Source organism: Marmota monax, unplaced genomic scaffold (assembly GCF_021218885.2).
Source record: "Marmota monax isolate L192 unplaced genomic scaffold, Marmota_monax_Labrador192_F-V1.1 WCK01_AAM20220418_F8-fsc00892, whole genome shotgun sequence".
NCBI lineage: Eukaryota > Metazoa > Chordata > Mammalia > Rodentia > Sciuridae > Marmota > Marmota monax.
In genome coordinates, this window is record NW_026694480.1 from 30,502 (window position 1) to 46,587 (window position 16,086).

The window sequence follows — 16,086 nt, forward strand, 5'->3', positions numbered from 1 at the left end:
TCTAATGCTTTGATATTATTGAATTTTTTAGCATTTCAATGTAGTAATTCAAGCAGTTGCTAATTTGTAAATGACCTAAACTTACAAGATCTGCTGTGATTTGAGTATTTATGTCTTCTAAATACTCAATGTTGAAACCTGATCACCAAGGTGATGGTATTTGAAGATGGTATTTGAAGATGGAGTCTTTGAAGGGGAATTAGTACCCTTACAAGCCTGAGAGCGTTGCCATGTCCCTTGCACCATGTGAAAACATGTCAAGAAGACACCACCTCTAATGACAATTAATTTTGGATTTTACAGCTTCCAGAATGACAAATTTCTGTTGTTTTTCAATATATCTGTTTATGGTGTTTTTTAATGGAGGCATGAATGGATTAAGATGAGACCATGGGCTATTTCCCTGCTATTGTGATAGGGACTCTTGCTGTGGTTTCTCTCTGCCCAGTCCTCACACTGTGAGTACAACAGCTTCTCAGCCTGTATGTCACTACCTAGCTCCCCTCTTCCTTAAAACACTAAGGGCTCAGGTACTTCCATTACATTCATTATAGTCTATGATTTTTTTATAGTCAACTCTACTCCTACTCTCTCCCCCTAGAAAACTATAATCCTCACATTTTCTAGCACCTACATTTTATAAAACAAAGATCAAGTCCAGATATGTTAAACAATTTACCTCCTTCGAACATAGAACTAGTTAGTCACACACCTAATTCAGAACTTTAACTCAGGTCTCCTGAGTTAAAGTCCTGGACTCTTTCCACTGCACTACTCATTTCCATGGGTAGATGTTATGAGAGTCACGCCCAACACTTAAAAATGATATAGATCCGATCTGTGTTTCAAGGGTGTCTATCAAATCCATTCACCTCACAGTACTAATTTGAATAAGGGGTTCTGAATGTAATGTGTGAATTTAATTGATATGATATAATTACCTGTTAAATGTAAATGTATTTCAGGGCCTTAAACCAAAGGAAATGTGAGAAGTCCCAGCACTTGAGACATCAGAGGAAGGAAGTAGAAGGCAGGCTGCAGGCGTACTCTGACTAGACCACTCAAGATCTGTGAGGTCTCTGTAGTCTTTTCCCCTGTCAAGTGAGAGGTTCCACCATCAACTCCTGATGATTTCTGCTTATTTCTCAAGTATGCTCTCCATAGAGTAGAGTGACACTTTAGACTGGAATTCCAGGTATTTGATGTAATAAGGTATCCCCCCCCCACCTTTTTTTAAAGCACATACTAGCCTCAAATTGAAAAGCAAGGTCAATATTTTTTGAGTTTCTGGGGAGTTTTGAGATGATTTTCAGATAATTTTGAAGAAGTTTGTTACAGTAAAACTATTGAGAATTGTTGCCAGCTTCCTGTTAGGAAATCAAGTACCATTAACTCATTTTGAAACTTGACTAAATCCCTTTGAGAACACATACCTGTTATGGGGTGTCTCTCTAGAACTCCTGTATTAAAGATAAAATGATTAGATTATGAAATTAGTTCATCCATCCTAGTTTGAATAGACTGTCTGGGTGGTAAATATAGACAGCTGGGGCATGGCTTGAGATGGGTCACTGGAGGTATGCCCTAGAAGGGTGCATAGTCCCTGTGGCCCCATCCCTTTTCTTTCTCTCCCTGCTTCCTGAATGCCATGAATGGAGTTACATTCCTTCACCCCACCCTTCCACCATGATGTTCTTTTGCCTCACCTTGGCCCTACAGCAATGGAGTCAGCCCATCATGAACTAAATCTCTGAAACTGTGAACCCAAAATGAACTTCTCTAAGTTGTTCTTGTTGGTTATTTTGGTCATAGTGACAAAAAGCTGACTAATAAATCTTCCATCAAGAGGATTTGGTAAAACTTCTACTTAAATGTACAAGAAGATTCAAAGGCTGTTTGGTCTGTTAGAATGCATATGGGTTAAGGAATGTAGCCCAGCATTTCTTATTGAGGAAGTCCCTGTTCCTTTCCTTGATTGCCTGGGGACTGTGAGAAAATGTGTGGATTCTGCAGAGAAGGAAAGAGGACCTGTGTTGAGTAGTCAGGGGTAGGGGAGGCATATGCAGCCTTGTCCTCTGTGTGGTCACAGAAGTTGTGCTCTCTATTAGTATTTCTTGCTGGGACCTGGTAGGGGTTGGGGTGAGTTTTGCTCCCATTTAACAGTGTCTGGAGTCATTTTGGGTGGTCATCTCTGGGAGAAGGGATGCTACTGGCATCTAGTGGTGGAGGCCAGGGATGCTCCTTAATATTCTTCAGTATACAGTACAGCCCTCCACAATAATTACCGGGCCTCAAATACCCACAAGATTGAGAAACCCTGCGGTGAGTTCTCTTTTAAACTCTTCAATCTGCTGAGAATGCTATTATTAATATGCTTGGGAATACTATGACAGAAGAATAATTTTCTCTTGACTTTTTTTATACCTGAAAAATGTAGAGGTGCCCTTTTCATCCAGTTATAATCATGTTGTTAATAGAGTCATCAGTTTGTACTGTAAGTTACTTTACTCTCTTGCCTCATGAGAAATAGCACCTAACAGTTGTCCTTTGGTATTTTATTCAAGGCACTTCACTTACTTAACAAAGAACCATAAATCTTCATAGGCAGAAGATTTATAGCAAAAAGCATTTCTAAGATGTTGTTCATAAGTCTGATGTAGTGTCATGGCCAGAACAGTTCACCTAATGTCTAATATAATTGTCTTTTTCAGCACATTAACCCATTTGTTTTTGCTGTGTTCTCAATAGAATCTAGACTATCTAGGAGGGGGAAAAGTAAAACTATTTAATTAATTGCTTTAGAATATTGTATCACTTGATTTCATCTTGGCACCAATTTAAAGAGCTGCCATCCGGTACTTCACTGGCCACTGTTTGTCATCTTTGCCTTCTTTTTCTAAGCTAGATTAAATGTTGTGTGATTAGCCCACTTTTAACAATGCACAGCGTTACTACTTTAGACTGCACAGAAACAGCCATATGAATCTGGCTTGAGCTGGGTCACAGCATGTTGTCGCACACCCGCTTGCCTATACTTTTCTTGACATGAATATTTCTTGGATGAATGGTTTCAGGGCCACAAAGGAGCGTATTCATCCGTGTTGCTGGATTTACAAGGATTTTTGCACGCCAGAAGCATGGGCTGCATGAGCTCCATGTTAGTCACTTTAGCTCTGATCGTAGCATTAGTTTTCTGAGGCAAAAATAAACAGAAGTGTCTAAGCAACAAGCTGCTACTGCATTTGTTAGCAACAAGCTTTGTGATCAGACAATGGCTTTGTATCACCCTTTAACAAACAGAGAGCATTCACGTGATCAGGCTACGTTGAAGCCGAACACGAGAATATTCTTCTCAGCCTTGCAGCTGGGTTTTAAGAGAAGGTTTATTCTCTTTCATTCTTCCTTCTCTTTGGAATTTGCTTCTAGTTTTTGTTCTTTAGAATGGCTTTCAAGCTTTCGAGGGAGAAAAAGAATGTGGTAGTTGATAAATGTGTGCCATTTTCCTCCTAGACACGGCTCTCTTTGTATTAGCATGTTTTAACCCCAAATTAAGATTAAGTTTTAGGTTTGTTTTCTGAAAGGCAACATTTGCCCCTGAATTTCAGGGTACTCTAAATGTGGCATAAAATTTAAAGTTTAACTATAGGTTTAAAAAGTAAATATTTTTCTGAAAATGCATCCTCTAAACATACATTTCTTTAGGTATATCCACAAAGCATCTTAGCTTGCAATAGACTAGTTTGGAGCCAACTATATTTACCTTTATCCTCACATAAAGGGGACTCTGAAATAGTAATTTTCCTATGTTGAGATAAATGCTGAGTTTATCTCAACATAGGAAATAGCCAAACATAGGACAAGTTCAGAAACCATTATTGTAGTCCAATGAAAATACCTCCCTTGCACACATATGGAAAAATTCCATAATATCTGAAAGATCATCTTGAATGCCATAATCTATTGACCTGAAGTCTGTCTGTGATCCTTTGTGATAAGTACTGGAAAAGCTGCTTCTGACAGATAAACATGTTTTATGATGTTTAAGTTTTTCTAATGACTGCTAAACTTGAGGAGGTCCTATTTTGTGCATTGGAAAATAGTGACTACTAAGTGGGATATGAGAGAGGTCATGATCATCCTCAGAATTTGAGGTCTCCAGTGTAAAAACATTTTGGATTGCACTCTGAGGGAAACCAAGAAATTCAATGCAGAACTTTGTCTTTTATTATTAGTAGCTCCAAATCTCCAAGTATATATATATTATGACTCATCTCCAGAGAGCCTGATCTGGACTGCCTACATAGGTAGTTACCATATCTAAGGAGGATATTTATATTTATCTAGTGGGGTTTTTTTTAGGCCCTAAACATTACTAACAATCTCACTGAGTTTCTGAGGTAGGCATGCTCTTCTGCTCTCCCATCCCTCACCCTTTCACCCACCTCACTCTATGAAGATAACCTCACTCACTTGGAGAAAACAAAATCCTTGCAAAAGGAACTGTTTCAGCTTACAGCCACCCGTCTCCAAATTTCTTGTATCTTACATAGATTTGGTCTGCCTCCACGTTACTATCATGGATAAGGTGGCACTTTTCAAAAGCTAATCTAATTTCTAGATTCCATTCCCTATCTATGGCCCCTTTTTACTTTCAACTGGTTCCTTCTCATTAGCATTAAAACCAGCTCACTTGTCTCCCACTTTAAACAAACAAAAAATACTTTCCTTTACCCCAACCCAGCCTTCAGGTCGTACTTGCAAAGGCGGTCCATTCCCCATAAGGTAAGACTCAATGTTCAGTCATTTAAAATTAATTTTGTAGAGGCTGGGTATGGTGGTACACACTTGTAATCCTAGCTTCTAGCAAGTGTGAGACCAGGTTTGGCAGTTTAGCAAGACCCTGTCTCAAAATAAAACATAAAAAGGGTGGGGATGTAAATTAGTTGTAAAGTGCCCCAGTGTTCACACTCAGTATAATTAGTTATTTAATTTTGTAGGGTTGTTCTGTTTTGTTTAAGTTATATAATATTAACCTAAGGAAGAAAACCACATAGTTGTTTTTAAGTTAAGTTTTTAAAAATTCTTGCACAAGGCCACATAACTTGTAAATAACAGAGTCAGAATTTGACTCTTAACTCTAATTGCCAATCATACTGAAATTTTTCCACTGGATTTGGCGTGAGGTCACTGGTGATCTTAGCAAAAATATATTGTCAGTGGGTGGGGGATAGAGGAGCCATATGAGATTAGTTTAAAAAATAGGAGTTAAGAATTCTTCACCCTGAGCCCAGGATGGTGGCACATGCCTGTAATCCCAGCAACTTGGGAGGCTGAGGCAGGCGGATTGCAAGTTCAAGGCCCTAAGCAACTTAGTGAGACCCTGTCTCAAAATAAAAAAAGAGCCGGGGATGTAACTCAGTGGTAAATCACCCCTGGGTCCATTCCCTAGTACAAAAAAATTAAATAAATACTTTACCCTGTTTCTCTTCTTCACAGCCACAGTTCTAGAAAGAGCACAATGCCTGATACATAGTAAGTACTCAGCAAAATGTTAGCTATATTGTTATTGGCCTCTCAGTAAAATTTGACATATTTCATTCATCCACTCAGCAACTGTTTTATTTGAGTTCCTATTGGGAACTATTGGCACTTTTGGCACTGTTATAAGTGCTGGAGATACAGCAGTGTATAAACAGATAAAGTGCCTTCTTTTACACAGATGTACATGTAACCTGGCTTTTCAGCTTGTCTTCTCTTTTGCCACTGAATGTACGGTTTATTTAGATTATATCCTGGGATCATTTTGTTTCTTCCTGGGTTGTTTAACCTACTCCCAAGATGTCAGTAACCATCGAAGAGCTGAACAATTGTGAACTCTAGACCTATTAGATAGATCAAAAGCCCTCAACCCAATTTTTCCTGTTCTAGTTATCATTTGTTGTATAATACACCACCCTAAAATACAGTTTCTTAAACAGCAGTCATTTATCTTGCTCATGCATCTGCACTTGGGCAGAGGCTGGGAAGAATGACTTCTGTGCTTCACATGGCATCAACTGGATTAAGACAATTTGCTTTCCAGGTAGTGTACTCCACATGATACCAAGTGAGTGCAGGATTTTGGCCAAGGTCTTGACCAGAGCTATGATCTAGGAAGCCTTGGTTCCTCTCCATGTAAATCTCTCCATTATCTGATTGTTCAGTTTTCTTCTGTTTGGAAGCCTTGGGGCAGGTGGATGATGTTCATGGTGGCTCACAGCTCCAAATCAGTAGCTTTAGACAAACTAGTCTTGGAATTTACAGTATCGCTTCTGCCGTAATCATAAGCCCATTCAAATTCAAGAAAGGAAACATATTCTCCTTCTTAGAGGGAGATTATCAGAAATGACATTGTAAAAAGAAAGTGAGACCGAAGATATTGTAGCTATCTTTGGGAAGTCTCTATCACATTGTCCAAAGTTGAATTAATAATTTTCTACATGCCTGATTTTTCTCCATTGTTCCCAGATCCATAATTGGCTCCACCACCAGCGTGACTGCTTATGTTAGAAACCTAGAAGCCATAACTAACACCTCTTTACCTCCTTTCTTTTCATTCCTCCGGAACCTATCTTCTACCTGTCCAGTGGATCACTGGATCTGTCATTCTCAAAATTTCCAGACCTTTCTGCTGCCACTGGCATGAACCTAATTTAGGCCATCACTTTGTCCCTCTGCAGTTTTGCTACAATGGTTTCCCAACTAGAACTTTCTCTTTTTTCCTCCTGCTTCCTTTGTTATCTTTTAAAATATAAATCCATTCATGGCATATCCCTGCTGAAAATCCACTAAAAGCTTCACTTTGGGGCTAACGAATAAAGTTCTTTCTCTGGCCCCAAAATATTTGCATCTTCTGGCTTGTACCTATTTCCAGTTCATTTTGGATCTCCCTTCCCTTTTGCATCTGCTATACAATAGGGTCTTGAAGTTTTTTTCTCTTTAGGGTTCTCATTTAACCCTTGCTGTTCTTCTTGACTGCCACACTGTATTCATATTCATGTTTGAATGTGATTTCTTTAAGGAAAACTGGGTTAGAATTCTCTTTTAAACAGTTCAGTGGTATCTGCTCATCTTTTTATAACCCACATTATACTTTTAATTGCTTGTATCATCTTTGGTTTTCTTCCTTCATAAACTCTATGTGGTCCAACAATTGGTCCTGAATCTCAAAAGCCAAAACAGTGCCTAACAGATACAGCATTCAATACAGACCTACAAATGAATATGTATGTATACACATCCATATCAAGATATTAAATATACATACAGTGATTTGTGAACTTTTACATACAGAGGTCTAATAAAAAATTTTTACATTTGGGTAAATTTGTCAGTGATATATTCAGAAACTACTGTTATTTGGGAATATAGATGTATTTATCATGAATCTATTCTATTACTTAATTTTGCTATTTTTCAAAATATAGAGTTGTTGTGTTCCCTCTTTTATACCTTGTCCTCTGACTGGGTTCTATTCATCACTTATATTCAAGGTAAGGAATCTGCTGCAATGAAAGCTGATCTCCTGAGGGCCAGGAATATGAAAAGGTACATTAACCAACTGACTGTGGCAAAGAAGCAGTGTGAAAAGAGGATCAGAATTCTGGGAGGTCCTGCCTATGACCAGCAAGAGGATGGGGCCTTGGATGAGGGGGAAGGGCCTCAAAACCAGAAGGTAGAACTTTTTAGTTTCTTACTTTGACCTTATAATTTTATTATAAACAATGATGTAACCACATATATAGTCTTTTAGCTTTTTAGTATTTCACTTAAGACGTGTTCCATAATTACAGACTCACATACTTGTTTTTATGAGTAAAAGAACCCTGTTACTTGGTGTCCTTGACTTCTATCAACAGTAGAAGGTAGGCATGGCAAGGGTGTGCATGTGTGCATATGTGCCATTGCATCTTTTCCCCTTGTTTTCCCCCAGTTTCAGAGAAGCATGTTTTTATTTGTAGGTTTCCAATCAAGTCGCTCACTCAGTTGGTTGAAATAACCACCTGTGAAGTAGAAAGCATCTTAAGCATTATTTTGCTTACTCCTTGCCACATGCTATGAAATTTGTACTCGATATCTTCATTTTCAAAAAAATAAAATGCTATATTTAAGTAACATACCTAAGAACACATAGATAGAATGAGGCAGAATTAGATTAAAAACACAGATGTGATTGATTCACAAGTCTTAAGTGCTTTCTCTCTAAACCATAATGCCAATGACTTTTTGTATTACAAAACTCTGGATTGTGTTGCTACCAAGTCTTTAAATCACAGAGCCTAGGAACATGATGTAGCCCTACTTTAGTGTCTTATCCTAACTCTAAAGGACCAAGTTTGTCTTACAAGACCTGGAGCATGCTGGGATGGAAGGAAACCGTCAGTATACCCTGAGGAGTTTGGCTGTACCATCTGAGACCGGGACTGAAAGGCAAATGCCAAGATCCTTTTTTGTAAGCTATTGTTTAGTCACAAAGAAGCCAGCATCTATAAGCTTCTAACCTTCACCTGTTCTGATTTCTTGATCTTTCTTGCTCTTCTTCGACTTGGATCAGATACTTACTTGTCTGTCACATTCCCCTGCATCCCTATTCTAGTGATGTGCTTTGTACTTTTTCACTTGTTCCTGGACTAGTCTCCATTGGAGCCTGTTCAGGCAGGTTTCTGTCCCAGAATTCTGCAGTATCTTACACACATGGCACAAGTGCAGCTCCAAGGGACCCTTGTTTTATAGAGGAGTGCCCTGCCTATGAGAGATCTGTTAATTTTGCTATTGGCAATGGAAACTTTCTGAGATTTTGGATTTTGATCCAAAGTGAAAACTTCACATTTTGGTGAATGTAAGAGTAATTTGGTAGGCTGAATATTCTCCTTCTTCTTTCTTTCCCTCAGCTTTTGGTCTCCTAAATAAATATCTAGCCCCATTTGTCATAGATGAAGTCTTAATTTATGTCCTATTCATTCTTCATTAATCCATTCATTTAATTAACATTAATGAAGGCCCACAGTCTCTCAGGAATAGTGCTAAATACTAGGATACAAAATGAGTAAGATAGAATCCCTGTTCTCAAAGAGGCTAAAGTAGGCCGGGTGTGGGGGCACATGCCTGTAAACCTAGCAGCTGGGGAGGCTGAGACAGGAGGATTGCAAGTTCAAAGCCAGCTACAGCAAAAGCAGGGCTCTAAGCAACTCAGTGAGACCCTATCTCTAAATAAAACACAAAACAGGGCTGGGGATGTGGCTCAGTGGTTGAGTGCCCCAGAATTCAATCCCTGGTACCAAAAAATAAGTAAATTAATAAAAAAGTCCAAAGTAATTATAAAACAAAATGAAAGTAATCTAGTAGAGAGAGTAGAAAATATTTGGGGTTTAGAAATTAGTGACAATACATATCTAACCTTTTCTAAAGAAAAGCCAACTTTCACATCAGTTTATTCATTTCATCCAAGTCCAGTCCAAAACGAATAATACTGAATGTAGTCTAGGACTCTGTATTTGAGTCTAAAAAGGTCCCCTGGCTTCATCTGTTGCTGGAGTTGTTAACCCCATCTTCTCTCTTCTGTAGCTAAAGTTGATGTGAGTTACTTTAAGCCTCTTTATAGTAGAGTTAGAATTTGTGCTTCAGAATTCTCTACTGGTAGGATTTACACAAAGTGAAGATATCTGTTGTGATGTCACAAAATTAGTAAACTGACTAAATACTAATGCCTTGAAATATATATGGAAACTGATTACTAATGGTCTGTACAAAATGAATGGCCATCTCCTTTAGTTAGGTACCAGAAGTTGTTAGAAAATGCCTTTCTCTTTCTACCCGAAAAGCATATTAAGCAAGGGCTCATTGTTGGATAGAAGAGTTGAATGTACATTGACTTTAGAAATATCTTACTGGTAATAGTTGAGAAATTTGCCAACTGCCATGATGTTAATTTTAAGAATCTCAATATATGAGTTTTTACTTAACTTAAAATTTTTGAGTTCCACTTATTAGATATAAATTTTTACCACTAATTCAGGCTAAGGTTATGGCTAAATTAATCATTTCACCTAATTGAGTTTTATACATTGTTATGGAGGTCATCTGTTTTCTCACATTAGAGCCATCCATATTCAAGGTTGTTCTTTCCGTGTCTTCAGGTAGATTCCTTTTTCTGTTTCTGCGAATATACAGAATAGTAAACAAAGGAGTAGTAGAATTGAGTTTGGTATATTCAACAATGGAATTTTAGGGACCAATTAAAATGATGCTTACAAAAGATTTTTTAATGAGTGTGGTATTGTAAACAAAAAGTCAGTATATAAAATCACTTGTGTATTCCTCAGCTGTATAAAAATATGATGGAAAACAAAATTCTAAACCTTTAGACTCCAGCTTTTTGGTCTTTTTATACATTCTCTTCAATTTTTTCTATCACTGGCAACTATTGAGTTTTAGGCATAGAATATACTTTCTGTAGGGATTTTTATCTGTTTCTAGAACTGTACCTGATACCAAGTAGATGTCAAGTAAATCTTTGTTGAGTGAGTGAATGATTAATAGAAAATTGTATCTCTTGAATATATGCATTTTGAATATTCAGAAAGTTTTATTCCTTTTAAAATTTAGGAAGATGGTAGATGAGATATTTCAGTTTACGTTGGCTATGACCTTAAAAGTGCATTCTTCCCTAAATGTAGAAGTTAATCTGTTCGAAGTTAAAGCAAACTGGCATTTAAAATTTGATTTTAAAAATATTTTTCTTAAATTTCTATTATAGATTCTTCAGTTTGAAGAGATCTTGACCAATCCTTTGTACCGAGAGCACTTTCGATTATACATGGAAAGGATAGACAAAAGAGCTCTGATTAGTTTTTGGGAGTCTGTGGAACATTTAAAGAGTGCAAACAAGGTAGTATATATAGGCTCAAGGGATTTTTAATTCCTAGCTGATGAAAATTGCATGTTAGGCATGTTGTCTCTTTTCTCAACACAGCTGTAAGTATACATTAAAAGAATATTTTAAACTAAATATAATGTCATTATATCTCAGCCTGTTTTGACAAATAAAATTATATTTTGGAATGTGTAGTCATGGGGAAAAGAGATTCATAAGTGTCCTAAGAGATTAAATTGCTATTTAATAAATTTGGTCTTGTTCACCTCAGTCTCATAACCTTGCCATTTATTATAGCATAATACTCATTTTTCCTTTTTGTTCATTTTTATTCTTCACTTTATAATATGTATTTTTTCACAACTCTTCTTTAATTTCATTTAAAATTTGATTGAATAAACAAACATAAAGTACATTTGTGGTTATGTATGCCTCTGTCAATGAAGAAGCCAATGGTTAAACAGTGTTCTTTGTACTTGCAGGTTCTGAATAGATAATAAAAATTAGCTGGGCAAGGGGATATAGTCCTGGCTACTCAGGAGGCTGAGGTGGGAGAATAGCTTTAGTAATTGAGGCCAGCCTGGGCAACATAGCAAGACCCTATCTCAAAAAAAGAGAAAGAATAAATGTCTATACATTTTTAGTGTATATGTATGCATATGTCTACATACATACATAGCAATATGTTTATATACATGAAATATCAGTGTATAACATTTCCAGAGGTTTATTAATAGAAGCACAGAGAGCATTCTTGTGTATTGAATTGCTCATTTGCTTATGAATTTTGCTAGAACAGAATGCTAATTTAAAATACATTATAAATCACAAACTGCCTTGGTTAAGGAACTAAATACAGACTTACAGTATTTTTAAATTTTTGTCTTAGGAATATTTCTCATTGTTAAGTTACAAACCACAAATTACCTCATTTTACCCATTATTGTATTTGGCAACTTCATTGCTTTTTTTAATCAAAACCTTTAGCTCCTCTCAAAAGAATACAGTAAAGAACAATCTAAAGAGTTTTCTTAAACAACTGACTATGTTTTCAAAATTCTCAAGAAATAAGAGCATACAGTTTCCTCAAAATAGCCACATTTTCACCTAGCAGCTCATTACTATATGTATTTTATTTTCACTACTGTTGAGAACTTTACATACCATTCCTAGAGTTAATAAAGTATCTCTAGAAGAAGTGTAAATATTATGTCAATCAAAAGAGATGTTGGCATTTCTGAACTAGGCCAGTGGTGGCCCAAGTGTACTGTGTAAGACTAAGCTGATCAATATAAGGTTGATGACAATGTAATTATGCTGCATTAACATTTTGAAGAATATCTGTCTTCTTTTTTCAAAATGTACAACTATGATATTGATATATTTCTGGGATAAAAATTACTTATATTAGTGGGTGAGGACTTACAAGTATTCATTTTGATAAAAAGTCAGATGAATTTTCATCAATAATTTGTATCCCTATGGAATTGAGATTTATGGAAAGCTATCCATTGCAGAAAAAGAATTTCTAATTCTTGTGTTTCCTCCATTTCTGGCTTTTAAAAGAAATTACAGATGTTAATTGTTTGACATAAGGTGCTTATTTTAAGAAACCAGTAATTTTTTCAGGGCCTAACACTTATCCCTTAACTCTGAACATGGACACAGAAGTCTAAGCTCTGCAATGGTAACAGTATCAGGATACATCCCAAATATCTTCCTTCCAGCCTTAAAATGCAAACAATTCAGTGGAAAGTAATTTCTCTCAGAGATGATATTACTTACCCTTCTTCTTCTTCAACTCTTGTCTTTTCAGAATGAAATTCCACAATTAGTTGGTGAAATTTATCAGAATTTCTTTGTGGAAAGCAAAGACATATCTGTAGAAAAATCACTTTACAAAGAAATCCAGCAATGTCTTGTAGGAAATAAAGGTATTGAGGTGTTCTACAAAATCCAGGGAGATGTATATGAGACCTTAAAGGATAGATATTACCCTTCATTTATTGTCAGCGATTTGTATGAGAAATTGATGATAAAAGAGGAAGAAAAACATGTCTCAAAATTGATTTCCAACAAAGATGATATGGTGAGTCAAATTTAATTTTTGACTTCTTTTTCAGGGAATAAGCTTTCAATATTATTTCAGTGAATAAGCTTTAAATATTATTATATTTTGGGCACATATTAGAGGAGCTAAATTTGATGTACACTTCCATGTTTTAATATATAGGCTTTTAAGTAGAATAAGAAGTTCAATTAACTCGTTGCTTCTGATCTTGTACAATTCTTTCTTCCCTTTTCCGCTCTTCCAACCAATTTGCTGCCACTTATGAGTACTAAGTCAAAATCTTTGCCTGCCTTAGATACAACCCTAGTTTGACTCCTGAAAAATAAGAATAGACCATTTGTGGCTTAGGCCAGCTAAAGGAATCAGTAGAGCTATGTCTAGCCTCCAATTAGTGAGAAAAGGGTTGGCAGGGGCTGGGGGGGATGGATGAAAAGAAAAGGGATATGGAAGGAATTAAAGTAACTATTTTGGAGTTTTAAAAAATCAGATGAAATTAAAATGTTCTAAAGAAATCTTGGTAAGCCATAACTTAGGTCTAATTTTCTTATAGTGTCTACTCAGTCATTTTGGATAGCTTCAGGTAACGTCTCTCATTTACTAATGGTGACTACATCTTTAAGATTAGTACATAAAAAGATTATAATTTATCCTGGATTTTTTTTCTCTGCCCAGTTCTCTGTATCTCCAATTCTGAGGAATCTTTGCTCTTAATAGTATTTGAAGTCAGCTTGAGGTCTCTGAACTATTGTTACATTTTATGATCTTTTCTTAGAATTGTTTTAAGGTTTTGCTACTTAGTTTTTTGTTTATTTGTTTTAGGGAGATAGCGGGGATTGAACTCAGGGGCACTCAGCCACTGAGCCACATCCTCAACCCTATTTTGTGTTTCATTTAGAGAGACAGGATCTCACTGAGTTGCCTAGTGCTTTGTTGCTGCTGAAGCCAGCTTTGAATTCGCAATCATCCTGCCTCAGTCTCCTGAGCTGCTGGTATTATAGGCATGCACCACCGTGCCTGGCTATTACTTAGTTCTTTACATATAAAATCACTGAACTGATTGGTCATCTCACTACTCATTGCAATTTTTTTTTAAAAGATAGATCACAGTTTGTTTTAACTGTCATCTTCCTACTTCAGATATTTAAATGGTTAATATTTTAGCAAATGCTGTAAAACATTCAAATTAATAAAAAGATAAGTCAAATAAGGACTTGAACTGACAGTTGAAGTGAGAGGTAACCATAAACAAACTCATAAAAGGTCTACCACCTAGGATTAAAAGAAGGCCAATGTGTACTATTGACCTTTTGAAAACTATTGGTATTCTTTGTTTCAATAATCCTGGAAGTGGTAACTTCTAGAAATGTTTGAAAATGATTAAAATGAAGGAAATTTTTTAAGCACAATGGAGTTTGTTTTAGTACATCTGAGGCAGTGAGATAATGAAAGAAAAAAAAAAGAAGAGTTGACTCACAGCAGGAACAACAATAGAAATACACCTCCATAAATTGTCAGTACAGTAGAATACAATGAAGCTAAAAAAATTATAATTTTGAAGACTAATATAGCCTTAAAATATACTACTTTATATTTTTTGAAAAGGGTAGAATACCCACTTTAATGAGTACAAGGTATAGATTACATAATAATGCATATATTTAAAACAATGAGTAGAAAGAATAAAAATGAAAACATCTTGTTTTTCTAGAACTACCAGTACTATTATTTTTTTCTTTGGAAAAAAAATCTAACTTTATGTTTGTTACAGTTAATAAAAATTAGGCCTGGTGCGATGGTGCATATCTGCAATCTTGAGGCAGAAGGATCACAAATTCAAAGCCAACCTCAGCAACTTAGTGAGACCCTTAGCAACATAGCAAGACCCTGTCTCTAAAAATAAAAACAATAAAATAAAAAGAGCTGTGGATATAGCTAAGTGGTAAACACCCACGGCTCAGTCCCTAGTACCAATAAATAAATAAAATAAATAGTGAATGAATGAATGTACGTATGTAAAAATTAGAAGAAAGTCTGGAAGAAAGTTAAAGAGTGAACAAGCCAGAAGATAATTCTCAGCAGCTCCATTCAGTGCTCTGTGTGCTGTTGGTTATTCTGAAATCTAATTCCTGTGCTATTTGGTAATCTATTCAGATTTTTCCAAGTTGCGTAGTTCTTTATGATACTTAGGTCATTTTCAAATGCTACTTTGCTGGTAAAATTATCTGCCTATTAATTTACAAAATATGTCTTCAAGAGAAGGGCTGAACAAAGTACTTACTGAAAATGTGTTTACTAGTGGGAATTTGGAAATTTTATTTTAAAGTGACTTACGTTAGTTTCTCATAATATTGTTAGGAAAGAAGCAAGATCTCTGTCAAAGATTAGGTATAGATTTTTCAGATCAAGTTGGGATGATAACTCAGTTGCCTTCCCTTGTTCTATGCAGATTTCCTTGGATGTACCATTTAGAGAATAACACCATGCAACCCTACTCTCCCACCTTCTTCAGGTTATTAAATATTTCCCTTTTCAACACAATTCTGAATACCAATTACTTCAATTTTTCTCGTTGTTGGAAAAAGAAAAACACTCTGCTTCTAAGCATTCTGTTTAAGTATTTTTTCCTTTATTGGAATCTAGTACTTTGGAATCGTGTCCTGTGATGATATAACATCTGCATAAAAGATAATAATTGCTAAGGTGTATTTATTTATTCTTATCATCATAAGACATGGTGATGTGTGGCTTTTCCTCCAGGGCCTGGAAAATGAGGCTAGTGAGGAACCTTTAGATGAAGGTGCCAGTGGGATTAATGAACATACCAGTTTTGCTGTCAACAAACTCCGAGAACTAAATGAGAAACTTGAATATAAAAGGCAAGCTCTAAATTCTATTCAAAGTGCACCAAAACCTGACAAGAAGGTAACTCTTTTTTGCTTTCAAGATTGTCTCTGAGTTTCTATTTGTTTAATTTGATAAGTATTAGTTTTCAATCTATGTTGAAAAGTGTCAATTTCTTTAAAAAAGAATTTTAACTATGAGCAAATTCCATTTTTGTTTGTATTATTTTGGTTTTGCTTCTAGGATAGAATTAGAAAAGCAT

At 35.9% G+C, this 16,086-nt stretch overlaps 1 protein-coding gene across 4 annotated transcripts in view; it reads left to right on the forward strand.

Moving 5' to 3' along the window:
* LOC124075591 (sorting nexin-25) overlaps positions 1 to 16,086 on the forward strand; it is a 65,533-nt gene that overhangs the window by 26,991 nt on the left and 22,456 nt on the right. Inside the window, exons 1-6 of one of the 4 annotated variants that reach the window (XM_058571215.1) lie at positions 3,344 to 4,782; positions 5,497 to 5,532; positions 7,533 to 7,714; positions 10,796 to 10,927; positions 12,729 to 13,001; positions 15,741 to 15,905. In XM_058571215.1, coding sequence (XP_058427198.1) covers positions 7,550 to 7,714; positions 10,796 to 10,927; positions 12,729 to 13,001; positions 15,741 to 15,905 — 735 coding nt within the window. In that variant the 5' untranslated portion in view covers positions 3,344 to 4,782; positions 5,497 to 5,532; positions 7,533 to 7,549. Of the gene's footprint in view, positions 1 to 3,343; positions 4,783 to 5,496; positions 5,533 to 7,532; positions 7,715 to 7,846; positions 8,492 to 10,795; positions 10,928 to 12,728; positions 13,002 to 15,740; positions 15,906 to 16,086 lie in introns of those variants that run through there. The other 3 variants (XM_046419098.2, XM_058571214.1, XM_058571216.1) reach the window with 3 other exon arrangements.